Source organism: Passer montanus, unplaced genomic scaffold (assembly GCF_014805655.1).
Source record: "Passer montanus isolate IOZ18808 unplaced genomic scaffold, ASM1480565v1 scaffold33, whole genome shotgun sequence".
Lineage (NCBI taxonomy): Eukaryota > Metazoa > Chordata > Aves > Passeriformes > Passeridae > Passer > Passer montanus.
Window position 1 is genome coordinate 3,378,241 of NW_024368041.1, and position 27,716 is coordinate 3,405,956.

At 38.9% G+C, this 27,716-nt stretch overlaps 1 protein-coding gene across 2 annotated transcripts in view; it reads right to left on the reverse strand.

Annotated features, from left to right (window-relative positions):
• Positions 1 to 27,716, reverse strand: part of SAMD12 (sterile alpha motif domain containing 12) — a 174,290-nt gene that overhangs the window by 122,795 nt on the left and 23,779 nt on the right. Inside the window, exon 3 of one of the 2 annotated variants that reach the window (XM_039715518.1) lies at positions 5,739 to 5,838. In XM_039715518.1, the coding sequence (XP_039571452.1) occupies positions 5,739 to 5,838 (100 nt within the window). Of the gene's footprint in view, positions 1 to 5,708; positions 5,839 to 27,716 lie in introns of both variants that reach the window. The other variant, XM_039715517.1, reaches the window with a different exon arrangement.

Below are 27,716 nucleotides of genomic sequence, written 5' to 3' on the forward strand. Positions count from 1 at the left end.
TGGAAATACCCTCAATTTAAACACACTGAAGGTTCTTTCTGAGATATATGACAGTGCTGAAGAATGCCCAAAACTTGCTGGAGTTTGGAACCAAGCAAAGAGAAATTGAATAATGTTTTAAAGGAGGCCTAAGTACTTTTCCTATAACACGCTGACCCAGGCCCTTCTCTGCTTGGTATCAGTCCCACACCTGATCATAAACACGCCTCTACCAATAACAACATAAAGTAGGCTGTGGCAGTTTTTAAGGGACAGTAAAACAATGTCCAATAAAATAATCGAAGAAAAGGTGTCAGTTTATGTAGTCTTCTGCAATGTAACAACAGTAGGATTTGTGAGGAGACTCTCAAGGGACAGGTGTCAGGAAACAGTTGGGGGACACCTACAAAGGCCACTCTACAGGAGACCTCATTTTGCTTCTTGCATCAGGCCTCACCTTGGGTGTTTTATATCATTGGCACAAGAGATATTTTGAGTGAGTGTAATACTCATCAATAATGGAAGGATGAAAGATAATGTTGGAATCACTCGCCAAGGGAAGGGTCAGGAAGTGAGCAGAAGTTGTTCCAAATGAAACAGACCTGTTAACAGGAAGGCTTGGTTGACTCAAATAGTATCTTTTATACACATATCACAACACATTTAACAACACTGGAATCTTTATCTCTGTTGTACATCAACCAAAGCATATGGCAAAGGATGAATATGTTTAGGAGGTCTCACCACAGTCAGTAAACCTAGTTGCTTTTGGTCAGTCTTCCTGCCCTGGAGCCAGGAATGAAACATGGGCCCCTGCAGTCCACTGTACACCTTCCACGCCCAAGTCACTGAACTGGTTGCATCACAAAACTCACCTGAGGCCCATGAAACAAAGGGCAGAAATAAATTCTATATGTTCTAAAAATTGGAAAGATATCTAGGAACACTTTGATTTAAAAAAAAAAAAACCTTTCTCTGTACAGAGAGAGAATAACTTAGTCCCTGAGGATTCAGTACGTTTCCAAAGTAAACTTCCAGTGTACTTCCAGAGTAAACTGAAACAGAGACAAGATATCTCCAAATTCCAATGTAGTATCTTAAACCATGAGACTATCTCTTCATTAAAACACTAAATAACTTGAACATGTCATCTGATATGATAAAACCTGACATCTATAAATATATTACTGAAGTGAAAAAAATTTGTCAATGCTGATTTTGAAAGCATAATTTTATATTAATTTCATGTCAGAAAGTTTATTTATGTCAATAAAGCCTATTTAATGCAAGCATCTTTAGAAGATCTAGAATTAGCCAGATTTTAAGACTATTTGCAGCAGGTTTTCAGTATCAATTCATATTTCATTTTCCAAGGTGCCATTTGGTATTTAATAAATATTCAGAAGTCCTGGTCCCTTCTAAAACTAAAATGAAATTTTCTTGAGTCCTGTTCCTTTCCTTCCTAAAAGTTTAATTTTAAATGGCTTGAGTCCTTTCAAATACCTCCTATCAAATTTCTTTAATTGGACCAAGGTACCTCTTGGGTATTATTTTGACAGAATGAGGTTTGTTTAATGATCATAGCATTAAAACCTCTTGCTCTGAAGACATGAATTTGCACAGTGGGGGAACATGGTGTAAAAACAAAACATGAAGCAGGGTTTCCTTCCTTTCTTTCTTCCTTCCTTTCTTTCCCTCCCTTCCCTCCCTCCCTATCATACATCCATGAACAATTACTTAGACATCTGCTTTCTTACTTTGTCAATGTACCATTTATCCCCAAGTAGTTATTCCTTAGTCATTCTATGCCCAGTCTTGTTCTTGTTCCTGAGACTTTGGAAAAATCTTCATTTGCTTCAGTGGTACAGGATAAGACCATCAAAGAACTCATCTCTCTAGAATTCCCCAGACATCTAAAAGTACTGCTGCCCAGCAAATTCAAAGTCACAAATGCACACAGAGCAAGGTCCATTTCTCAGTTTTATCTCCAGGAATATACCAGTATAAAAACTGGCAGGTCAATGCAACTTTTTATGTCTCCTCATACTGGTGTAAATGCCAACACCTGTTGTAGAGCCTCTAGAGAAGTGGCCCTACTATGCCATTGCCTTCTTTGTTGTACAAGCCACCATCATTTTTTTCTTCCCTTTTCTTATTTTTCCCACCACTGCTAATTCCTGTCAGGTGTCCTCAGATCTTGCTCAGTATTACTGCTTCAAATTCTTTCTGCTCTGTCTTTGGGTTCAGCACCTTAAAAATACTTCTCACCTGTTGCTGAGTAAGTCAACCACATGCTCCACTCCCTGAATCCACTTAATGTATTAATAAGTTTCACAGTTTCTTATTGACTATTCCATATTTAATTTGCCCTAAGTGGCTGCAAAATGCATTTCACTGGCTGGTTCTGAGGTGCTCAGTAAGTACTCAGTAAGCAAATCAAAGGACCATAGACGAATTCAGATTGGAAGGGACCTCAGCAGATTTCTAGTCCAACCCCCAGCTTAAAACAAGTTCAGCTATGAGATCAGATTTGGTTTCTCAAGGTTTTATCTAGCTGGGTCTTGAAACCTTCCCAGAACAGAAGCTGAGAAACCCATTCCAAAGCTCAGAAGTCCTCAAGAGGGAAGAAAGTTTCTCCTTATTTTCAGCCTCATGTCTCTCATACATCACTGCAAAGGGTTAGGTTCCATCTTTTTGACAAATCCTGTATAGTGAGAGCTGCTGCTAGTGCCCCCATCCCATGCTGGCACGCTGCCTCTGCCCCAGAGTGAACAAGCCCAGCTCCTTCAATCCACTGATCACACAGCAAAACCTCCAGCCCTGAGCATCTTCCCAGCCTTCACCCTAACTTGCACTGGAGATCTAAGAACTGTAGTCTAAGTACAGAATAAAAGGAATAATGACTACTCTTGATCAGGTTACTGTGGTCCTGCTGATAGTGACAGCATTCTTTGCTGCAAGGCACAATAGTCTTCCTGACTATCAAGGTTCCTCTTCACTAGAGCCACTTCCCAGCCAGTCAGCTCCAGTTTCAGTGGGGTGCAAGAGCCTTGGCCTTCCCAGCAGCACAACTTTGCATTGTCCTTGTTGAATTTCATAAGGGTCCTATTGATGCATTCCTGCCAGTGTCTGGCCCCCATGCCTAGATCCCTATGGATTGTCCCTACTTGAGTCTATAGACTGGTACCCACTATTTGCTGTGATATGCAAATCTAATGAGAGTACACTCTGCTCACCCCATGAAGTCCTCAAGATCACTGTTAATATTAAGATCTGTTTTCTTATTAGGTAAATTTCCAGATGAAGAATTTTTTCTTATACATCTGCAGCAGCTTTTTGTCAGAAGTAGTAAAAAAGTATAAATCTTCACAAAGAAAAGGATAGTTTTGGTTGCATCTTTTTCCACAACTCAATAAACTGTAATCAGCAGGAGTCTCAAGTATAAGTCACACTTCTCAATACCTATGATTAACAACTGTTAGATATGTTTGCTCTAGATTATTCTCCTGGCTTATGACCATGCCTTAGATTTTATCTTTAAATAAAGTTTAAATATAATTGTTGTGTCACTTTCTTTAAGAACTTTTCCATCATATTTTTCCATATCAAAACAGCCTGTAAAGTCACATTAATTCTTGAGAAATTTTCAACAATCACATCAGCTTTCCACAGCCATATCCGGGAATAGTTACACTACCTTGGCTTAATCTTCACATTTGTTTCTGTGCTCCTTCTACGCTCTACTTTTTCTGAGCCACAAATCCCCTGTTCTTTCCCTTTATTAGATTTCAAATAATCAGAGTCATGGGGACCAACAGCACTGGAAATATCCTTCTGAGTTAATGATTCCACTCACAATATTATCACAATATGCTTTTATAAAATCTGTACAGATATTGATTGTGTTTCTTCTTTGGTAGTGGCTGAATTGAAGTTCTTTCCTGCAGATTTACTTTCTAACACTTGTACCAATATTTTCCCTATACCTCTTTTGTGTAAAAGAAGAAAGATTGATCTCAATTTCTCTTTTTCATAGAGGTCTATAAAGTTTAAAGTTTCGCACATCTGCAATGAAACTCCAAGGTTTCCATCAGTGTTTATGCTGAAATGAAAATGTCTTCCTTTCAACTTCATCTCACAGTGCCTTAATTCTAGAAAGAGAATATAGTAAAGCAGTACTAGAAATATTTTAAAATAGCTTCATTTTCTTCTGGTAGTGCTCTGGATGCAGTCAGCTCTGTACACATGGGTGGAGACACAGACTACATTCCCACAGACTGCATTCAGCAGATGGTGACTGGGAGGAAATGGGCACAATGGTTATGTACTAAACCTTAACACTTAGCAAACCACCTCTTACATTTGTGTACATGTACTCATGGCTACATAGTAAACAAATATGGACAGTATTTTTCATGTTTGCAATCATTCACATATTACCAGAAAGAAAATAGCAACAGGAAAGAAGGCAAATTGGAAACAACACAAGTACACATGTACGTGATCAGACAGTGACTGAAACACACATTAGTTAACAACATGTTATTGTTAAGACTGAGATTTGTATGTGAAACTCAAATTCCTGCTTAACATTAAATGGCTGAATGCCAGTTTCCAGTTTTGTACACCACCACTGCAGAGAACAAATCAGTGTTCCATATTAAACTTACAATTAGTCACAGATTAATTCCTATTTGGTATATAAGCAAAAATGCTATTTAACTCCCAAGTTATATTTGCTAAACTCATGCCAATTCAAAATGATCAGCAAACTGAGTAGGAGTTAACAAGTCAAACAGATCAACAGGGTCAATATAAATTTCTAAAGCAAATAAGAAAACAATACAATTTTGCATTCAATATATTCTTTTAAGAAAAGAGTCCCAGTTTTGAAGGTTTGGAGGTCCTATGTGTATTTGTTGAGTAACCATGATAGATCAAAGAAATATTTTTTAGACTAGGCAAGGAAAGTATGTGTAGCTGAGAAGCAGCAACCCATACAGTGAAGGAAAGACAGTACAAAAGAGTGGCTGGCTGTACTCAAGCCACATTTTGGAGAGGAATCAGGTCTTTTGGCTGGAAATAATAGTTTAGATCAAATTTAGATTAATCCTAGGAAAACACTGACTTTAAGAAACATAAAATACTGGAATAGAGAGATGCAAAATTCTGCTTCATTGCAAGATTTCCAGAACAAAGCTAAACAAACATCCATCAGAAATGAACTAGCTGTACTGATCCTGCTTCAGGCTAAGGGAGGGGCTCAGCTGGGATCACTTCCTCCCCTACATGTTAAGAACACAAAGATTAATTATTTTTTTTTTAAGAGTGGGAGAGGCACAAAAAAAGAATATGAATTCAAGGTCAAACACCTCAATGAAAGAGAAAGTTTACATAAATTACATTTTCTCATAGGATATTTCTCAGTAGTTGGGATTTGTTTTTTTTATTTGGAATGAACAAGGTGAAACCTTTACGCACATACAGACTGATTTCCTTCCTTATTATATTGACCCTGAACTATCTGAAATTGTCTTTTAAAGAAATGAGGATATCACTTACCATATCCTATGAAAGCTGGACTACTCCCTCTGCTCTAAACCTTGCAACTCTCTAGCCACACACTCAACAAAAAGCCTTCAGTGCACAGCCATAATCTATCGACAGCAAAGTAAAACAATTCACCACATTTTAAGTAAGTAAAATATTGCTGATAGTGCATACTTTACCAGTAATGTCATGCTGTTTGAATGACTCACTGTAGATTTGATACTGATTAGGGCAATGTTTCTTCAGCCATTTGCAGACATCCTGCTGGGTCCATAACGCCACAGGCTTAGTCAGCTTCACAGTCCCAGACTAGGAACAAAGAATGAAGAACAGAAATGATGTTTAGTCTGCACACAAATTTCGGAAATATTAATCTATCACCTCCATATATGATATTTAAATACTAAATGCAAAACAGGAGCTACTCTGACAGATGTCCAGTAATATCCAGGCCATTACACAGGACCCTGCTGTTCAAATACATCACACAGGAATCACACACAGTGGAAGGTTCTTTAACATTACTTTCCATTGCATTCCTGTTCCTTGCATCACAGAACCATACAGCACTTGAATAAATAGTTGTAAGTGTGACCAATGACTACAGCCATAGGATAACAGATGTACACTTTGAATAGCTCAAACTCACAGGAGAGTTGTACATTTGTGCCCCAGTTTGGATATAAGCACAGAAGACCAGGAGTCCCCTCTGGCCAGGCATGGTCCTCACTACAATGACAGAAAATCTTGCAACAAAGGCCTTTAGTGCCAGCAAGCCTGAAGACTAGTTTTGCCTGGGAAGAGGAAACTACACACCAACGGACACGGAGCTGGTGATATTGATTCATACTGAACATTTCAGCTGACAAAATTCCTGAGTTTAATGATGTTCACAAGCAGCTATAGGTTTTCTGTTTCCTTTATACCTTTAACTTTTCTACAATCACCTTTACATGAAATAAGTAGGACTCCCACTTGAATGAACTGATTCCTTATAAATGAGTAATAATTTTTAAAAATAACACTGTTCAATATTTTCCTTAGAATTCAGTTTTATAATAGATTAGCAGTTTATAAATAAATATTAATAAATCTATTGCCTGATTATATGTATAAAATCACATTTCATTTAATCAAATAATTCACCTTTGCATATACACTTTTTTACCTGTGTAAGAATGCTGAGTTCTAATCTACCTGAACTGCAGGAATTTAAAACCGCTTGTCAAAGTTGACAAAACAAAGAGGAAACAAAATATTCTAAGTGATTTAAGCTTTTTTTTTCCCTGCAACACGATCTGCCCAAAAGACTAAAGAAACTTTAAACAGATGGGCATGTATTACCAACAATAAATGTTTCACTGGACACTGCTGATGTTAAGTGAGTGTGAACATCAATGTATACATTTACTTAATATTATGTCAAGGAATTAGTCTAGGGAATAAAATCACAGTGTCTGTTTGAATGCTATGCATGCAGAATACTGTCCTCCAGCTCCCTGGTGGTGTAAAAGTTTCAAGAGAAGTTCCTCTGCACAAATTTGAGGTGAAGGGGAATGTCATCTCAACCCATCTTCTCCATTAGGACTCATGGCAGACTCCCTCAACATCACCAGCCAGGGTTTATCCCAGCATTTACTCAGATGCACTTTGTCAGACAGACTTCTACAAAGTTGCTTTGAAATTTCTCATTACTAGAAGCTCTAAAGACCAAAGCAATTTTAAGCTAGTGCTTTGCATGTCCTATTAAGTCCATAAAGTACGTCATGCAAAGATAGTAAGTTAGGGCGAGGGATTATGGCAGACCTAAAAATCCAGCAGGCAAATATGCCTTGAATTTCTCATGTCCAGTTTTCCCTATCTCTTTTTTATTATCTGCGTAGAAGTTGAAAAAACAGTAGGAAAATCATGGTTGAATATATAATACAATGCACATCCCATAGGTCAGCCTTTTTTGGTTTGAAGAAAAATAAACTCACCAGAAACATGAATCCTGTTTCAAACACACTAATAGTCACCATCCATATTTAGAAGTATAATAATAATGCACAAAATCACCACAAAGAATCAGTATCTGCTGCTGCCACGCACCAGAATACAGAAGTTTGACTGACAGACTTGGTCTTCACACAAAAAGAAACTTCCAGAGGTGTTGAGGGTGCACAAAAACCAGGACAGCACTTGCCCTACCACCACCCTTTCTGAGCAGCTCATCAGTTTTCCACACACACAGGATCCCGCACTGGTCTGGAGAAGGCACAACCTCTGTAAGGAGAGAAACTGCCCCGTACCTCCCAGCTCCTCATGCAACTCAAGAGATCAAAGGGCCCTCAAACTTCTCTGGTCTTCTTCTTGCTGCTATTTAAGTCAAAGAAGAAACTGAATTTCAATGAAGAGCCCAATATTATGCGATAGTTAGCTGATTTTTGTTACACGCAGATATAAATGGGTGTCCTCCTCAAATTACATCAAAGAAAGAAACAAGTGAAAATAGCCATGTGACACAAGCAGTCTCTCTGATTCCACAGAAATCCCTGAACAGCAGGCTCAAGACTTCACTGTTTATATGTGTTACCACTTAAATGTTAAGTTTTTTTTTTTCTGCACTGGAATTTTTGAACAAGTAAAAATAGCTATGTGACACAAGCAGTGTCTCTGATTCCACAGAAATCCCTGAACAGCAGGCTCAAGACTTCACTGTTTATCTTTATATGTGTTACTGCTTAAAGGTTAAGTTTTTTTTTTCTGTACTGGAATTTTTGAAGACTAGACGGAAGTCTGTCAGCCCTTGAAAAATAAATAGTTATTAGTTTTTCTGGTACATCACAAAAATACTTAAATGATAAATATTTGTATACAAATGTATATGACAGCTAGCTATAGACCTACAATCTATTTATTCCTAGCTGAAAATACACAAGCAGTGCCAATGTTTGTTTAAACCAAGAGGCTGTTCTTTTCAGTTCAGCAGCTATTGTCCTCTTAAAAGGTTTAAGCACCATCATGTTAAATATCTGAAGTACAAGTTTATTAACAATTACAGTACAAATTTAACACATCCTTCTGTGCCTACAAAACTGAAAGATGGTTTCACACATAGCTTTTATGCCGTGCAATATACAGATCACTGCACAACAAGCATACATGCCGACTTCTTCAATATTTGCAACTATGATAGAAACATTTAAACTTATAACTACAGTCCAAAGAGGGCATTTTTACATTGACAACATAAAATGTTAGGTTTAGTTTTCTAATTCCTAAGGACTTGATGAATTAGAGGAATAAAGGGAGTTTAAAGCAATGGTTCTAAAGTATGTCTTTGCTTTCATTTTTGGAACATCATACCCAAAATATTTTCTAACCAGATGCTCCAAATGAAAGGTTCCTAAAAATATGCTTTCCTCCCACAAAATTCATTTTTTAGTTTCTTCCTGCTCTGAAGGCTAGATCTCATACAAAAAACCTCCCAGTAAACCAAAGAAAATTACCTGTACCCTAAACATACCTACTGAAAGACACCCCTGCCATTAACTACATATGAACTACTAGACAGGTGAAAAACATAGTATGTTTTACCTTATTTCTGTTTATTAGCTCAGTCAAAGAATAGGCCAAACTGATTAAAATAATGTATTTTTAAAAATACCTTTGATCTGACCTGCCTTTTCATTTTCTTGACATAAATTCATCCTAAAATCACCCTTTGCTGGCAACTCTGCAATAGTTTTAATCTTGCCAAATGCTATACCAAGTCTTGTGCCAGATATAAATCTAATGAGAATAAAAGTCTACAGTATTCTGGTCTTTTTTTGTACATTTGAAGGAAAACCTGTTTCTTCAGGATTTTGTGAGAGTCTTTTTTTTCTAGATTGCCCAACCCCAGCTTTTGTAACATATATCTCAAAATATAAAAATGACTACCAAGAAAAAAAAGATGTTTGCTTCATGACAAAATTTCATGCTCTCTTTGTTCCATGGTGCAGGGAAGACAGCACTCAACATCATTAATTCAATAATAAATAACTAAACAAATCAAACTTACATCCTGTGCATTACTAGAGAGGGTGTATTTCAGTATTCAGAATAGCATCAGCTACCAAGCCCTGCTCTTCCTAAGCAATGATGAACAAGTTATCTCTTCAGCCACCCAGGTGCAAATTACCAAGCCTGCCAGCTTTGAAGGTCAATTTATTCACCAAAATTTTTGTCTTTATTTATCATATTTTACTCCAGAAAGAAAGGGCCTCTGTATTTTTGAGTGACAAAGCATTCAATCTCATAATTTAAACTACGCTACATACTTTGAGACACACTATTTGAAAGTGCTTCTCCAACTCTAACATTTTGTGTATTTACAAACCTGCTCAGATTACAAAAGTCAGGGATTGTGAAGATGAGGGTGCTCAGTCAAACTGGGCTGCAGGTTTGCTGGAATAAGGCTGTCTCATCCTGTTTGGAACATCTGGTTTGCCAACATACTGATCCTGACATGCAAGCATGGTCAATGCACATTTAAATTCAAATTTACCCACAGTCAGACCCCACGGTTTCTTTTATGAAACCGACGGATGAAAAAGGCACTGCTGAAAACATTATTTGAACAGATTCTGCTCCAATATACATCTTGAGAGACTCTGCTCTGGGGTTTTGAGTTTAACTAGAAAAAGACAAAGCAGAACCAATTTTGTTACAGCTGTGGTGGTCAAAGTACTGTCAAGGTTCAGACTCTGCAAGCAAGTAAATACCACACAGATGCTCACTCACTTGCTCCCCCAGTGGGATGGGGAGAAGAACCAGATAAAAAAAGTTAAACTCATGGACGGATATAAAAAGAGTTTAATAAGTGAAACAAAGTAAAATATAATAATATTAATGTTAATAGTAGCCATGATAACAATGATGATGATGGTACTAATGATAGTGATTAAAAGGAAGGGAAGAAAGAGAAAGAAAATAACCCCCCAGTAAAACAAGTGATGCCCAATACAGCTGCTCACCACTTGCTCAGCAATACCCAGCCCATCCCCAGGGCTTGGCTCCTTCTCCCTGTTGTGGTTTAACCCCAGCCAGCAGCCAAGCCCCAGGCACCCACTCACTCCCTCTCCAACCTGTGGGGTCAGGGAGAGAATCAGAAGGGTAAAAGCCAGAAAACTCATGCATTTAAAGACAATTTAATAGGGAAAACAAAAGCCACACAACCGAGCAAGGAAAACAAGGAATTAATTTCACTGCTTCCCACTGGCAGGCAGCTGTTCAGCCATCTCCAGGAGAGCAGGCCCCATCACATGTAGCAGTGACTTGGGAAGACAAACACCATCCCTCCAAACATCCTCCCTTGTCCTTTCTTCCCCCCACTCTATATCCTTATCATGATGTCATTTGGTCTGGAATTTCCCTTAGGCCAGTTTGGGTCACCCTTGCTGGCTGTGTCTCCTCCCAGCCTCCAAGGCACCCCCAATTTCCTTGCCACCATGGCCATATGAAAAGCAGAAAAGGCCCTGGCTCTGTGCAAGCCCTGCTCAGCAATAACAAAAACATCTCTATATTATCAACTTTGTGCTCAGCACAAATCCAAAACATAGTCCCATACTAGCCACTGTGAAGAGAATTAACTCTACCCCAGATGAAATCAGCACGCTGGCCAACACCCATCCAGGTTTTCATACTAAAAATTATATCCTGTGGAATGGAATATATTCCACAGGATATCCATTTTTAGTATGAAACACCAGGTTTCACACTAAAAATGGATATCCTATGGAACGTACCAGTTCAGGTCACCTGTCCTGGCCATGCTCTCTTCCAGCTTCTGCTACAGCTTCTCATAGGCAAAGCATGAGACACTGAAAAGTCCTTGACTCAGGGCAAGCACAGCTTAGCAACAACCAAAACATCCATGTGTTACCAACATTATTCTCTTACTGAATCCAAAACACACTGTACCAGGGACTAAGAAGAAAACCAAGTCTATTCCAGCTGAAAATACAACAGAACATAAGCAAGGCATGGCTACAAGGGAAGCACACCACAATTCACTAGACCAGCAGTGTGGGCTCTTCCAGATGTGCTTCAGACACAACTGCTCAATGCTGAACCATTATGTCAGCCCAGTCAGGCAGTTTGAGGGAAAAGGGGACTCAGTTACAAGGGGAGATATGAGACAAACAAAGGAAAGAAGCAGTGAGGTTGTCATGCCCTAGCAGGGACAGAGAGAGCAGTATGTGTGGCTGTCACAAGAATAATAGAGTCAGCTGGGGCAGGAAACGTTAAAATGGGTCAGAAAACCATTGACATATCTGCTCAGAGACTGGAAGGGAAGAAATGGGATTGTTTCATACATCAAGTTGAGAAGGAAATATTTCTTAAACCCAAACATAATCCTCCTGCAAGCAAACTACAAATGGTCAATGATATATTTAAAAATTATAAAAATAAAATTTTATGTTTATCTGACATAGATACATAAAGCAGGTAACTTTACTACACAGCTGCAGGAGTGATCTAAGTTATGAAATCTTTCAGGCTGCTCCAGAAGCAAGACTAACAGCATCATCTACATCATTTTATGACAAGAAGCAGCAGAAGCAGCAATGCCAAGTAAGAATTTCAAAAGCTTTTTTTTTTTTAAACATGCTTCAGTTATATTTCTAAAGCTGAGAAGATATCATATATTCCAAATTACTTCTCCAACATTAAACTGCTTATACAGAATTCAGAATCAATGGCTAACATAAACGTGGCTTTACAACCACGTTTATGTTAGCCAAAAAAAATGAACGACACTTGTGAATGTGTTATCTTAAAATATTGAAGAATCTGGAAAGGGTACATTTTAGTTTAGAAATAAATTTTCTCAGCTAGTCAGATAGTTTATACTTACAGATTTTTCCACCAAACACAGAAGAAAATTACAGTAATAAGAAATGCCATAAAAACACTGAAATCTCCATTGTATTGGGTTGCCATCTATGTTGTTGAGAATTTTAATACTAAGAAGACATGAAAACAACAAACCAAGGGAAATGTGTTTATTACAAAACAAACAAACAACCTAGGAAAATACTGTAAGACAGTTTATCTTTTATAAGATTGAATGTTAAAAAGATTGCTGATAAAAAATTGAATGTTTAAAACTTGAACTGGATCAGAAATCCAGCCACTGAACAGATGGTGACAATCTTCTAGTATTGGGGGGAAAGAAGAAAGAGAAGGAGATGAGGACACTGGGGCAGCAGCAGCTCAGGGCTCTGAGCATTCAGTGAACAGGACCAGGACAGCCCTCTCCAGAAAGGACCAGGTAGGGGAAGGACTGGAGACTGGCAGGGAAGTCATGGAAGGCAGGAGAGAAGTGAAAAAAGTACTGTAAAGTAGATTTTCTGTTTCTACTCTTCCTCTTCCTGAATGAAAAAGAGAGAAAAAAATGCCACTGCTGCAGGGCTCCCTCCTACATGAGCAGCAGTGGTTCACTGCCTCCTGTCTCTTCCTGAGTCTCCATCTTTCACACCACCAAGGCCCAACTCACTCACCGGCTGCTTTTTGTTGCCTCCAGTGGATTATAAAGGGCTGTCCCTGCCAAGACAACGCCCTGGTGGTGTTTAAAGCCAGCTCTGCACAAGCAGAAACTTCTACCTACGTGGTCTCAAATCCACGTAGCTCCACCACTTGTTCAAAGACTGAAGAAAGAGGGAGGCTTTCCCTGGCTGTCAAGGAACAGCAGGACTGACCCAATCCAGCACCTTCTGCACCAGTGCCACAAACAGACTGCAAGGGAGGGAAGGCGGGGACAAACAAATTATTAAATATAATGAGACTCATCTGAAAAGTAAGAAGTTGGTAACAGGGAGTTAAGACCCTCTGAAGGCTGTTGCAAGTATAACCACCAATAGGAAAGGCTAAAGGTATCCAAATAATATCACTGAGCATTATCCTGATCAGGATAAAGACAGAACCAAAACAACAGGCAAAGATAAATAAGGTGACACATTTCCCGTGAGAGTTCTCTCTTTCCATGAAATATCCCACTCTGAAAGCAAGAATCATGACTGACAGATGCAGGTGTTGATATAAATGGCAGTGGCACTATCAGCAAACTGTGAAGAACTGAAATGTCAGAATAAAAAAGGTGAAGACAGAGCACTCCTCAGCATTGTCAAAAGCCTAACATCATTCTAATTGCTATCAAAAATCTTGAAAGCCACAACTGGGACAGACAGGGCAACAATAAAATCACAAGTAGGACCAGGAGCACCATCAATTTCAGGTTTTGATCTCCAAATCCAAACCAAAGCATATAACATTTTAAAATTCACTTCATGTAAAAAACCTGTATTTTTAATCTTGCAAAATTTAAGAGCCTTTTCATCCACCACAGTGGATTCCTTCCAGACCAAAAAATAAATATCTACTTTTGGATGTTAGCTGAGAAAATGAGAAAGGAAGAGAGGAAGAGTTGCTCTGTTGAAGTGAGGATTGGTACATCACAAGGTATGCAAGTTCTTTGACATTTCTTCCTTCATGTGGTTCTGATTCCCCTTCTCTACCACACACAGTTCAAACCTATCCAAATCTGGCTCTGACCACCACTGTCCTATATAACAGATCACAGTGTTCACAAATAAATACAAATACTTTTTGTTTTACAAACAGAAACTTACTCTGAATCCTGCATAGATCTGGAGAACAAACAATTCCTGCTTACACAGCAGGTGCCCAACTAACCTGCCTTGTGCAGCTATGAAGGGGAAAGGTTCCTCCTTGACCTTCTCTAGTCTGCTTACTAAAACTCTTCAGCCAAAGAAGAAATAGAATTAATTTTAATTAGTGGTGTTGGATTAATAGTAATTTACAATAAGTAATTAACTTAACTTTACTACTAGCACACGTTTTTTACTGCACTTAACCATCCACTTCAGCAAAAATAAAAATTTGAGACATTCATCCTCCATGTGGCACACACAACTTGCAGGTTAGCCCATTTCATACCCTGTCTCAAGGACTAAGAACTACACACACTGTGAAGAAGACTCATGGCATAAGTTTTCATCACAGAATATTCTCTTCAGACATGGATTAGCCACAGGAGAGTGCCCCATCTTAATGGAGCTGTAAGTTTAAATCCATTCAGGTACATACAGGAAAGCAAACAGGAACATGTAATAACTAAGATGATGATTAAATGTAGCTCCCCATTTCCCAACAGATTCTCCTGAACTCCAAAATACTTTCACAGCAACTGAAATTCCAATTCTGAGGAAATTCAGTATTTGTAAAAAATATTTTCTCCATGTCTAGATTAAAATAAAAATTAAAAGAAATAGCAACACCCAAAATGTACCCGTACCACAAAGCTGACAATTACAAAAGAGGCTCCATTCTCACTTTTTCTTTTTTTTTTTTTTTTATTAAACCAATTCTGGCACCTCTGCAAGATACAGCTAAGGCAGTTATATCTTCAATTGAACTAAACCAAGACTGCTGATCAGGAATTCCATTAAAATAAATATAAAACAGGTATATAAGCAGGTACACTGATTTTCTTGGAATTCCTCACACACTTATTTTCAGATGGTCACACAGAAGAATTTATTACCTAAAATACAGCCTGTAGAACAACAAAATCCACTGGCCAACCTAGACTGGAAAAATGCTTCATTGAACAAAATTAGAAATAATACACTAAAATCTTATTGTCCTTTGCTTATAGAAAAATAAGCAGCTAAAACCAAGAGCTAAAAATGTAGAGATCTGAAGGACAGAACAAAGTCCTGAATTTGCACTTGCAAATTCAGTAAAAAGAGTTAAAGGCAGTTGGTCAGCCTGTATTTGTTTAGTAAATCATAAGACTACATCTGACTAATAAATACATGTATTTGATGATACCTTATCTACAGTTCTTCAGTCACTTAACTGTATCCTTTCAAGTACAGCTCAATTACCAATTGTTAGCAGCATGAATCACAAAACAAGCTGCCCTGAAATGAGAAGAACTAGACAGGACCATGACAGTTTTAAATGTACTTGTTTCATATTCACATTGTCCATATTAACATAGCTATGAACAGAAATGTGGCAATTAAAAATTATCATGTGTAGATTAATAGCAGAATTTTCCAAGGCTTATAAAAATAATTTTCTTTACTAGGGATTCAACTACCATACAAAAAGGTCTTTAATGGAGGTGGGGGGAAAAAAAGGTTATACAGAGCAGTACCCTAGTCTTTCCAGAGATTTCAGGTAACACTGGTAGAAACAAAATGTTCAGAGTATTCTAATCAAAAGATTGTTCAAATACAGGCTAAGCCTGACCCCAGAAACATGTAATTAAAGTGTCAGTGGGGGTTATGTTGTTTTTGATGACATGCTTTTTAAAGAAATACACATCAGTGGCATAACATTGCTTTTGCAGAGGTGGTATTACCTTTCTCTGGGGAGTTGTCATTAATGATACTGGCAATTTTTAAAATTTTTTTGGGGGGGAAATTTACTAATGGAATTTCCGTGTCAGAACAGATCTGTGCAGCAGAGGCCACACCTCATTCTTTTCATTTATAATTACAGCATTCTGTTGAGAAGATGCTCAACACTGTATTTTTTAATAGCTGCTGTATATCAGAGGTAGATGGTTCATTTTTTCATCTTAAACACACAAAGAGTGAAGCATTTCTATATGAGAAAAGCTAAAAAAGCTGTTCCTTCAGTGTTAGCAAGTAGTGAGGTTAATTCCACCATTAGCTCAACAACAGTACATTTGTACAAGGAGAACATCCCGTATCCTGAGAGGATCTTAATCCCTATTAAAAGACAGGGTTTCTTACAAGGTCTACTCCTTCCAAGTGAATCACATTTTTGGCACCTTTGCTTCCAGCAGATGTGCCAATTAAGAGGCTTGCACTGTAAGAAGTAGGATAACCTTTCCATGCCAACTTTCAGTCTTTATGGATAGGCTCATTCATATGCAGAAGGCAGGTGCAGCAGCCAAGGCATTTTGGACCCCAGCAGCAATCAAAGTTTTCTAGATATCTTTGCCAGTTGACTCTTAACTATGTTTTCTTGAGCCAAATACATTTTGAGGAGAACAACTTTATAGTATGTAAGTACAAGTAAGAAAAGGTCTGAGCCTGACCTGACAGGTCAATCTCTTGCTTCCTCAATAAGACATCCAGCAGCAAAAACAGGAGAAAAAAAGGCAGATGTTGACAGAAGAGTCAGATTAGCCCAAGCATCTGATTCATGCAAGAGCATTTCAATGCCTGTGTATAGAAGGTCACAATGGATTTCTCAAATAAATTATCTAGAAGGCAGATCCATCACTTATTTTTCAAAACAAGTGGAGCACTTCTGATGTCAATGTAATTTATTGCTAATTACTTTTGAGAAATTAATCTTCTCTCCCTAATAAGGGAATTCCTGTATTCGCTTATCATCCTTATGAAGTCCTATATTCACAAAAAGAACTGAAGCACTACAATGCCGTTTTTTTATCCCCCACAGTGGGATCCATGAAGCCCAGGCCCTTTTGCTATTAATGTTGTTACTGTGTGTGTCTTATTCCATTGCTTTGGGTTTTTAGCAAATTGCTATAGGAGACCCATAGTGTCTCCTTTTGTGCCCCTCTTTTACTGGATGGGGAATGGCTCATCTGGAGTTTGATTTCCTCCTGCTGGTGTTAAAATGGTAATGGGAAAATGGGACGTTCCCAGGAACATCCACCAGGCACCACAGAGAGGCCAAGCAGGGCAGGAATGCCAGTGAAGATTTGCATCTTCAGTTCCAGGTATCATTAAAAAATAAAGCCCAAATATGCCCAAAATGTCCCAGCAACATCTTCCTGGAGAAGGCACCTGTGAGATGTGACAACACAGAAATGTGGCACTGAGATTTTCACTGAAAATATTATGCCCACCTGACCTCAATATGAGGAACTTATGTTATAGGGAGATGAAAGGGAGACAAGGGCTAAAGGAAGGTAATTTAAGCATAATAAGGAACAATATTCATCTGCTATAATGTGTTGTCTTCATATGTATCTTTTCTGGAGAGAGATTTTGAAGGGATAACTAAATTAATGTTCAGGGAAGACAAACCTGAATAAGAACTGGAAGTATTTTAATTAGATTTCTGAAAAAAACTCAGTTCCCTTCCCTTTCCTGGACCATTTGATTGCAGTTTAAGATTACATGAAAAATTCACACTAATGCTTCAGTTTCTGTTTACAGAAAGACCAGTAGCTCAGGCAGTGAACAGCAGGCAGTTCTCAAGATTCACTCCAGGGGCAAATCCATCTCACAAGCCAAAATTTAACTCTAGGCTAAGTAGCTGATGTTCTGTAAGACAACAGCATAATGACACACATAACTTTAAACATCTCAAATTTTCCATTAGGTCTGCCATGCTGTTCTGCTGCCCAGATCAGAGCTTTTGTCTCAACAGCAGCCTTTGGCAAGTGATATTTTGAAACAATTAACACATTTAACATATTTTCCTTCAGAGCTGGCATATTTTCAGAATAACAAAATATACAGACAGGTCCAATAATACTCCAACCACATTAATAAGGAAATCTTCATTTTAATGCAGGTTTTTATATCCATCCAATTACTGATGCATAAATGACTCCAGGTAAAACTCTCAGTTGCACTGATTCATTTAAGACCTTTCTAAGAAGCATTACATTTAAAAATAAACTTATTCCTATCTATCCAGAAACAGCAGGTAAAACTACAAAGTAAACACGCAAAAGAAAACTTAAAAATTGCAAATGGCTTGACAAATCTGCCTTGCAAGTTTATTTTAGATCACGTTATTGCAGTGTTTTACAGGTCAGTTACCAAATTGAATTAGTCTGCTATATATACTCCAATCCACAATGTCTGTTTAGGGGTTTTATGCTGAAAGCTTCTGAATTTGTCCAAATGCAAAACAGTACACAAACATAAACAAAAGTCATTGAAAAAATTCAAAGATGGAGGATGCTTCAAAGGCACCTAGAGAACACTTCTTTATTATTGTTTGTTTTGCAGTCCCTCAAAAGACTCAATTTTCTGATCTCCCACACATCAATATTCAGCGAAATGAACTGTTAAAGAATGTTACCAGACCTTTTAGATGAAAACATGGCTAAACACAGGCAGCAACAGTAAATAGCTGATATAAAGAGCACCATCTACTGACAGGCAGCACTTTGACAGCCCCAGGGAGTTTCACAAGGCACTGCATTCCATTGTTCAGCTTTCTCTAAGAGGTATGTCAGTACTTTTCACATTTTCTCACCTGCCCTGTCTCACCTAATACATTTAACCTGTTCTCCTGCTCGTGGCTCACCAGAGCCCAACTGCTCTGAGATGCAGCAGTTCACCTTCCCATTTCTTTCCCATTTCACCTTGTGATTGAAGTCTCCCACACGGAGATGATCACATCTTGTACACAGCTGCTATACCATCACCTTAAAATTATAAATGAACATGTTATTACCAGCTGTTTATGAGGACATTTCCAAAAGCTCCTTAGTCAACAAGGATTTTCCACACTTAAGTCAAAAACTGTCTCTAGATGAGAAGCAATCACCTGCTTTGAAGGCTTACTTCATGCAATGACATATCCTTCTATGTTCTCATGGAGAAGATTACATGGAGATGGATGTTTCTTCCTCACTTTTATCCTGCTGCTGTTTTATTTCTTTGAACACAGCACTACAACCTTTTATTATTTTACTACACAATATTATTAGCAGATGCACATATGAAAAGGCTGTTTCCTGACAGACAAGAAAATATTATCAATATCCACAAATTCTCTTGGCTAATATTACCAGAAATAACCTCTAGGAATGCTATCTAACATCTTGATCACTTCTAAACACAGCCATAAAATACAGTAAAGATGCACTGAAGTACTCTGGCACATCATTTGAAAGTACTTGCTAGCACTGTCGCAATTACTTATCATGTGAGATTTGCATTGCAACAGTGTAAGAGCTCAATCCTTTATATATTTGTTTCAAGAGCATAAAAATAGGAAATCAGAGTAACTTTTCTAACAAAATTCACTGGTCTTAAAGACTTTCACTAATAATCATAAAAACCTTGTGTGATAATTAATCTGAAAAGTGAAAGTAGAGAAGAAATATTCACGTATGGTTTTTGCTTTGTGTTGCTTCACTGATTAAAACATCAATAACACACCTCAAGCTCATCACTTACATTTTTATATTTCATAATATATTTCCAAAGGTCAATGAAATTCAATTTACTGTTCTTACACAATAATCCTTGTCAATCTATTTAGACCAGGATTAAAAGAAAAACAACTGATAGGGGCTTTGCTAAGGGAGAGGCTGCCGTCCATCTGTTTATATTTGTAGCAGATTAATAACAATTAACAAAACTATGAGAGGAACTTTCTAATAGGTAGGAAAGTTTCAAGTTCTGCCTTGTTTCATAATCCTACTTGCTTATGCCAGCACAGGAGACTTATTCTTCTTCTGTATTTGTATGCAGCAGCAACAATTTCCTGTTTTTACCTCTTCCTCAATTCTAAGATTTATAAATACAGTGGGATATTCAGACTCATTCTAGAAATTATTCTTCCTTTGTACTACATTTCATCCTCTGCAGTCAAATTCTGTCTTGCTGCCCATAACCTGCTACCTTGTCCAATCTCCACCATGCACCCACTATCCCTGCAGGCAGCCTATGATTTCCATGGCTTTTTCTTTTTATACGTTGAGCTCAATCATATATTGAAGTGTACGAGATGGATAATTCCACTGTATCCCACTATCCTGTTCACATAATTTTAACACTGGATGCAGAGGGTTGCTACATTTCTCTGAATAAGAAATACTTGCAGACTTTCATTATAAGATCATCCAATTCTCATCTCTTCTGCATTAGAACAAACTGAAGTATTTGGTAAAGATGGTGAAATAGTGCAAAATCAAAATATATTTGGTTATTAACTTTACTTCTCTTAACCCTGATATCCCCTGTTCGTCCTCCAAATCTGATTCAGTCATCCACTAGCCCTATCAAGATTGCACTTCCACAGAGTTTCCTCCCAGCAGCAAAAGCAGCAAAGCAGTGAATCTGATTCAGTCATCCACTAGCTCTATCAAGATTGCACTTCCACAGTTTCCTCCCAGCAGCAAAAGCAGCAAAGCAGTACTATCCCTAACTACTGCCCGCATGGCAAAGTGATTAAAATAAGCCAAATTAACAAGGAAATGTTGCCAAAGGGGACAGCTCTCACTGGTTGCTTTGCCAGTACAGAGCACCCTATTGTTAATAAAAGCCAAAATGAGATAATTCAGGTGGATGAAAAACTGATCAACTACTGAAGTCAAGAGCTGAGTTGCCAATTCAGTAAAATGAGAGCAAGTAGGGGCTGGGGACTGAAATGTTCTACATCACTAAATGGGGCGCTCCATCATCAGCTTAGTTCAGCTAGGACACACTTCCACTTCCACTGCACACCGTCTCCTCTCCAGTCTTGTAGAAGCCTTTGATAGATCCTGAAGGGAAGCAGGTTTGTGGCAACACATGACAGTACAACAATCCACAAATCCAGAACAATAACCCAACCATGGGAGAGGGTTCGGGAGGAAGAAGGTGATGAACATGCAGAAAAGAGTTAAATGAGAATTTCATCAACAATGACCCAGTTTTGTCATCACTGTGCCTCGCACAGAAAAGCTAGCTTAATTTTCAAATTCAATTTCATCTGTTCAGTTTATTTTGTAGTTTTAGACATCACTTACATTTTGCATAAAATACTGTAAAGCAATAATAGCATGCACTCTGGTGTGGGTTTTTTTCCCCTACAAAAGTCAGCCCTGCTCACATAACCTGACTACACTGTACAGTCTTCTTTATGAATCAACAATCTAAGACAACTTCCTTTCTTCTTGGCTTATATCAGCATTCTTGTGTTCTTTGTAATCTGGAAATCAGAGCAGACAATAAAAGGTCAACAGGAAAAAACCCAAACCAAAACAAAAAACCAAAACCAAACAGACAGGTACTATCTTATACTGTTTTCTTCACAGTAAAAAGCAGAAGGTGCAGTATTTACAATGGACATATACAACTAACTGAATTTCCTCTGAATTTGACAGTTTAATCAACATGCTGAACTCTTACCTGATATAAGCATTTTATTTGGCACTGTTCTTTATTTTTTTCTCCCATTAGAAAATGCTCTAAAAAATAAGACCTTCCAATACTAAATTATTTCAAGAGAGAGTAAGAGAACATGAAACAGCATCTAGGAAAAACAGAGCTGATAATTATTCAGACAAAAAACTTTTCCAAAATAATCTGCTACCAGTCACTATGGACCATTAACTACAGTTTGCAAGCCACAAAGTAGCCTTCCCTACAGAGAAAGAAAACCATGGTGACAGTTAAATAAGCATGAATCCTAACAAGCACTTCACATTCTTCTTCTACAGTCAACAATAAAGGTTCAGGAAAGTTTAGTACACTTGCAGGTTAGCTCATTTTTCATCCTGTCTCAGTTTTCCTCATCAACTTCAGATATTACCATCTAATGCTGAAATGTCAACAATTCTCACAAGCTATTTGCTCTTCAGGACAAACCTAAAAACAATGCAAAAGTTCCAACTTACTAAAAGAGAAGTAAGTTTGAGACAGTCATATCTGAAGAACAACATACTATTGTGATAGCCTTTACCTCCAGAATTTTTTTTTATTCACTCAATAAGAATGTTGATTATTTAAAAATACATCTTCAAACATACCACAAGCTTTATTTAGATAGAAGACTGTATTTTCAGCATAGGTGTGCTGAAGTTCAGTCACATCTGCCCTTTAATAATGAAAAGACATTCACAACATCTTTCACAATCTAAAGCATGCTGCTAAGATTGAAAGCAATCGGCCTTGAATGAAAGATGGATTAATAGCAGTTCTAAAACCATTAGGTACAGACTCTATTGTCATGCTTCTGTTTAAAGCAAGGAAAAAAAAGGCAAAAAAAGTAGAGGGTGTCTAGGTCAGCAACGTTGATGGATGCACTTACAGACATTAGAAGAAAAAGGAAAATTGGCAGAACATAATACCCACTTACGAGATTTTCTTTGTTAAAGATAGAAAAAGGCCTCAAGATATGCAGTAACTCTACCTTATTCAGTGCTGAAGGTTTTCTATTTTTAGATATGCATATTAAAGACACATTTAACCCCAGAAGTGCAGCTTGATGCCTCATCACAATATTAATTCCTAGATTGGTAGAATTAGAAATATTCATTCTACCAAGTCAATCCTCTGGCAACAGCCCTTATCAGTAACAACTATGATCTCTGGGTAAGGAACTAGGAGGTAAGAGAGATGCAAGAATTGATGCTCCAGACCATTTAGTGACTGCTAGAAGTTGTGTAAGCAGGAAATTAATGTTTGCATTAGCAAAAATGGCCAATGTAACAGCTTCCTGTAACCCAAAGAGTTCCCAGCAGCCAGGGCTGCACACTCTTGCTGCTTCTACTGTTGCAGCTCTTGAGGTTGCAAGAAGGGTCACATCTGTGAGCTGCTGAGGGACACCAGATGGGCATGGCTGTCTCTTGGAACCCATGCTGAGCTTCTCCCACTGCACACTCGCAGTCAGACTGCTGGGAAGCCCCAAACACATTTTGCTGGTTATTAATTCTGAAGCAGGCATAGGTGTACAAGATGGGCATGGCTGTCTCTTGGAACCCTGCTGAGCTTCTCCCACTGCACGCTCACAGTCAGACTGTGGGAAGCCCCAAGCCCATTCTGCTGGTTATTAATTCTGAAGCAGGCATAGGTGGTAGGGTTTAGCAGCACTGCACCACAGGGATGAGGATCAGCATCTCCCATTTCAGCCAACAGTTTGCAAAGCAAAATTGAATATTACATTAGTCTTAACTGTTGAAGCTAACCCTGACTCAAATTAACTCTTAGCTCTCCACAGGGGTATAGATGAGAAAAGACACTTATCATCTAGGGAGGGGAAAGACACTCCTCATCTAGGCTTTAGGGTGACAAAATCAGCTTGGCAGGTAAAGTGGAGACTGAATTGGCAGGCAGGAGATGGTTATGTGTCAATCTGTATGGTCTGACAGGGTGGCAGACTGAAGAAGGCAGGTGGAATATTCAGAGAATAGGAAAGCATCACAACTTTGCACAAACAGAACAAGAGACAGTTCAAAAGCTAAAGTAAAAAACCTAATACATCATCTATTTTCTCTTCTTAAACAGTTGATTTGTTGATAGAACTGGATACACATGCCCTAATCTCCAAAAGGAAATTTACTTGTGATGTTTCATGCCATTATCACCAGTAGTATTTGTCTTTTCCAAGTGCTCAGGAACACATTCAGTACAGGTGGCTGGGTGAGCAGCTGCAGTGAGAGCTGCAGATTGAGCTCTGGGTGGCAGGAGCCTGGGGCCAGAGGCTGAGAACTGGCACCGACCCTTTGCATAGCAAAGGGCCCAGGGACCTGTGGCACCAGCCAGGTGACTCAGAGGCACAGCAGGAGCCAGTGACTCAGCAGGAAGAGCCCAGACTTTCCTCTGCTTAGACCATAAGGATACAGAAGCCCAGGGTTTCCTTTGTTTGGGCTCCTTCCAAAGAGACAGCAGCTCGAGTTGTTATTTTGTTATTGCACAATGATGAAATTATTTTAAGTATCTGCATGTCTGAGATTCTGCTATGGAAAGACAGGCTAGGGGTAGTAAGGAAGCCTGGTCTGACCATTTCAGTGTGGGGAGTGTGGCTGTGAAGGGGCCTCGGTCCCAGCTCAAGTCATGCTGGTGTGACTCCCAGAGTGGCTCCTGGATGGTCAGATAGGAAAATTTCCTCACCAGAGGTGCCAAAGGTCTCAGCTGCACACTAGCACCTCCCAAATTCAAAGAAACACGCTATTGTACTGCTTCCTCACTCCAGCTGCCCTCTCACTGTGCACTTGCAATGCTTCTCTCACTTCAAGAGTCTGTCATATTTGGACATCATTCTCATTTTTTAAATAGCCCTGCAAATTCAAAGAGCAGCTAATGACAATATAAAAGCACACCATCAACATTATTAGAAGCACAGAAGTACTAGAAGTAGGACACAGGCACTTAAAGCCATCCCCAGGCTAAATCACTATATCAAAGTTTCACTTAATGGCATTACAGCCAAGGAAACCCCATGGTACTTAAAAATGAGTTGGTCAAAAAAACTAAAAAGGAGAAGGGAAGAATTGTCTCTCATTAAACACAACAGTCATCTTATCTTCTGCTTGCCCCACGGATGATACACAGCATCAGAGAAAATTAATGCTTTAACATTTGAGAGCTGTTTCCCTGCTCCCCACAGTGGTACATCAGCAACACAATAATCTCTAGTTGACTGCAGAATTTAGATAAAATCAAAACACTTCTGACTAAAGTCCACATTCAGAAACACCTAAAAAGAACTGGCATTTGAAAAGTATAACACAAGAGAATATTGAAATTCCTCCCTGGCATCAGAGGTAATTATTTTTGGCATTTGTGCAGTGCCTAGAGGCCCCTCAGAGCAAAACACCAGTTTACATCAGTATCCATTCACCAAATACTTCCAGTCAAAACCAGAGCCATGACAAAGCACCAGTGCAAGCCTCTACCACTAATCACTATGGAAAACAGCTTGAGAACCTGTCCCATGGAGGAGAATGGGAACAGCAGCAAATGTGCTGCTGCATTTGTTACTCTCAGACAGCCTGACCCGAACAACCAATCAAACACACATACACATGTAAGAGATAAAATTTTGCTAGCAAATTTATTCCATATCTCAGATTTCTACCAAAACAATAGTTTTAATTGGTCCTAGTTATCAACATTCTTCTATATTTGGGTAAACAGAGCCAGACAGCAAGAGCTTCACTTCTAGAGAGGAGCAACAGCCTTCTAAAAGTCCAAGACCAATTAAACTAAGAGGATAAAAATGAAACACACACACTCCAATAATTTGCTTTTAATCAAAAAGGTAAGACTCTTTTTTTTCAGATTACATGGTATTTACTTGCCAGAATATAATTTTGAACATAACCATATATATGTGAGTAGTCCATCCTATTTTTCCAAGTATGATTCTTGAGGTAAATGCAGCTTGTGAAATAGCTTCTCCTAATGCGAGGTTTCACCTCCATCAGACATGGATAACCATTGCAATCTCAAATGCAGAGGCTGGTTAGTCAGTAAGGGAGAGGAAAGAACCAAGTTTGAGATCCAAACACCTAAACTCAAGTGTCAAAACAATTCCCACAATGTAGACAGCTTCAGGTGAGCACTGTCACTTCAGACTGAGCCTGACCCCTCTCTTGCTCCTCTGAGGACGCTGATGAGATTCCACCAAATATAAGAGGAGCTTACATGCCTAGCTTACACACAGACATGTAATTTAAGATGCCCTCATCAGCAAACTGAACTCTACCCACAGAAACTCAGGGAAAGACAGACCTCACTCTGCCCCAGGCCACCCTTTTCCAGGCTCTTCTAAGGAAATTCCTCCCCTTCTTAGTGGTGATATCCCAAGAAACCCCTTCCACATGTTATCAACACTACCACAGTCCCACACTGCTTTTGTGACTATGACACTTCTCACTCCCAGTTCTCCACAATTATGTTATTTTTCAAAATGGAAAGGACAAAAATTCCCACTTGTAGAGAAAGCTGGAGGTGATTCTGCCCCTCTACTCTGCCCTGGTGAGGCTGCACCTGCAGTGCTGCACCTAGCTCTGGGGTCCCCAGCACAGAAGGACATGGACCAGTTGAAGTGAGTCCAGAGGAAGTGACCAAGATGATCAGCAGACTGGAGCACCTCTCCTATGAGGAAAAGCTGGGAGAATTTGGATTATTCAGCCTGAAGAAGAGAAGGCTCTGGGTGACCTAATTGCAGCCTTCCAGTACCTGAAAGGAGCCTCCAAGGAAGATGGAGGAGACTTTTTACAAGGATGTGTACTGACAGGAGAAGGGAGAATGGCTTCAAACTGAAAGACAATAGGTTTAGATTAGATATTAGAAAAAAATGCTTACTGTAAGGGTGAGGCACTGGCACAGGTTGCCCAGAGAAGCTGTGGATGCCCCATCCCCACAAGTGTTCAAGGCCAGGCCGGATGGAGCTCAGAGCAATCTGGTCCAGTGAAATTGGTCCTTCCCATGCCAAGGTGGCTGGAACATCTTTATGGCTGCTTCCAAAACAAACAGTTCTGTGATTCTCTAGTGACTACAGCAACTGCCAGCAAACATATGAGTCAGATTAATAAAATACCTTATTTTATTATATTAATGAGTTATAACTCAGGTGAAATACACCATTCGCAGACCTATGGTGTCAGTAGTGGAGCATTTTCCATTTTAAAGGCTAAATTGGTTCCATAGTACATTTTGTAATCCCTCTAATCATAATGCTATTATTTTCTTGACCAGGGAATTCTATATTTTTCCATCCCCAACACGGCAGCTGTGTCATTAAAATACTGCTTTATTTTTGAAGCCCTTAAAGTATCTTCAAAGTGGAAGCAGAGGGTTTGGACGGCTTTGTGAAACAGCTTCGCAATGAGGCAAGCAGCAGAACTGGCACTGTAAGTACAATATGCATCCACATGCTGTATGGAATTGCTTTTTCCTCTAAAAGCCACTCCATCTTTTTTATCTACATTTCTTTTTCCCCAAAGTGAAGTTGTTTTAAATAAGGTGTCTGTATCTACATGTGCCTGTAGTATTAAACATCCCACTTATTTCTGGAGTACTACCACAGCTTTTTACTGCTTATGTTTGCTAATATGTACTGCAATTGCTGCTCCTTTTCACACTACTGTAATGGGAAAGAACACAAATTTCACATTGATAGTTTTCACAGGACAACAGGAGCCAGATCAGACTACACTTCCCTCCTTATGCTCTCTCAGCTGCCTCTTTGTAACCATCTGCTCAAGGCAGCCCTGTACAAGGACTGTCTCTGCAGCAGAAGCCACCTCATTGCTGTGTGTTTGTGCAGCCCCAAGCACACCCCAGGCTCACAGACTGCACTGTTTCCCAGGGGCCAACACCTTGATGTCCTCCACATGCAAGCACTTGCGTGTATGCAGCTACCCAAAGTGTTTTCATCATTGATTTTTTTCTGAAAGTAGCAGTCTAACTGTTAAAAAATCCAGCTGTAAAATCCTAACAAATTCCTCT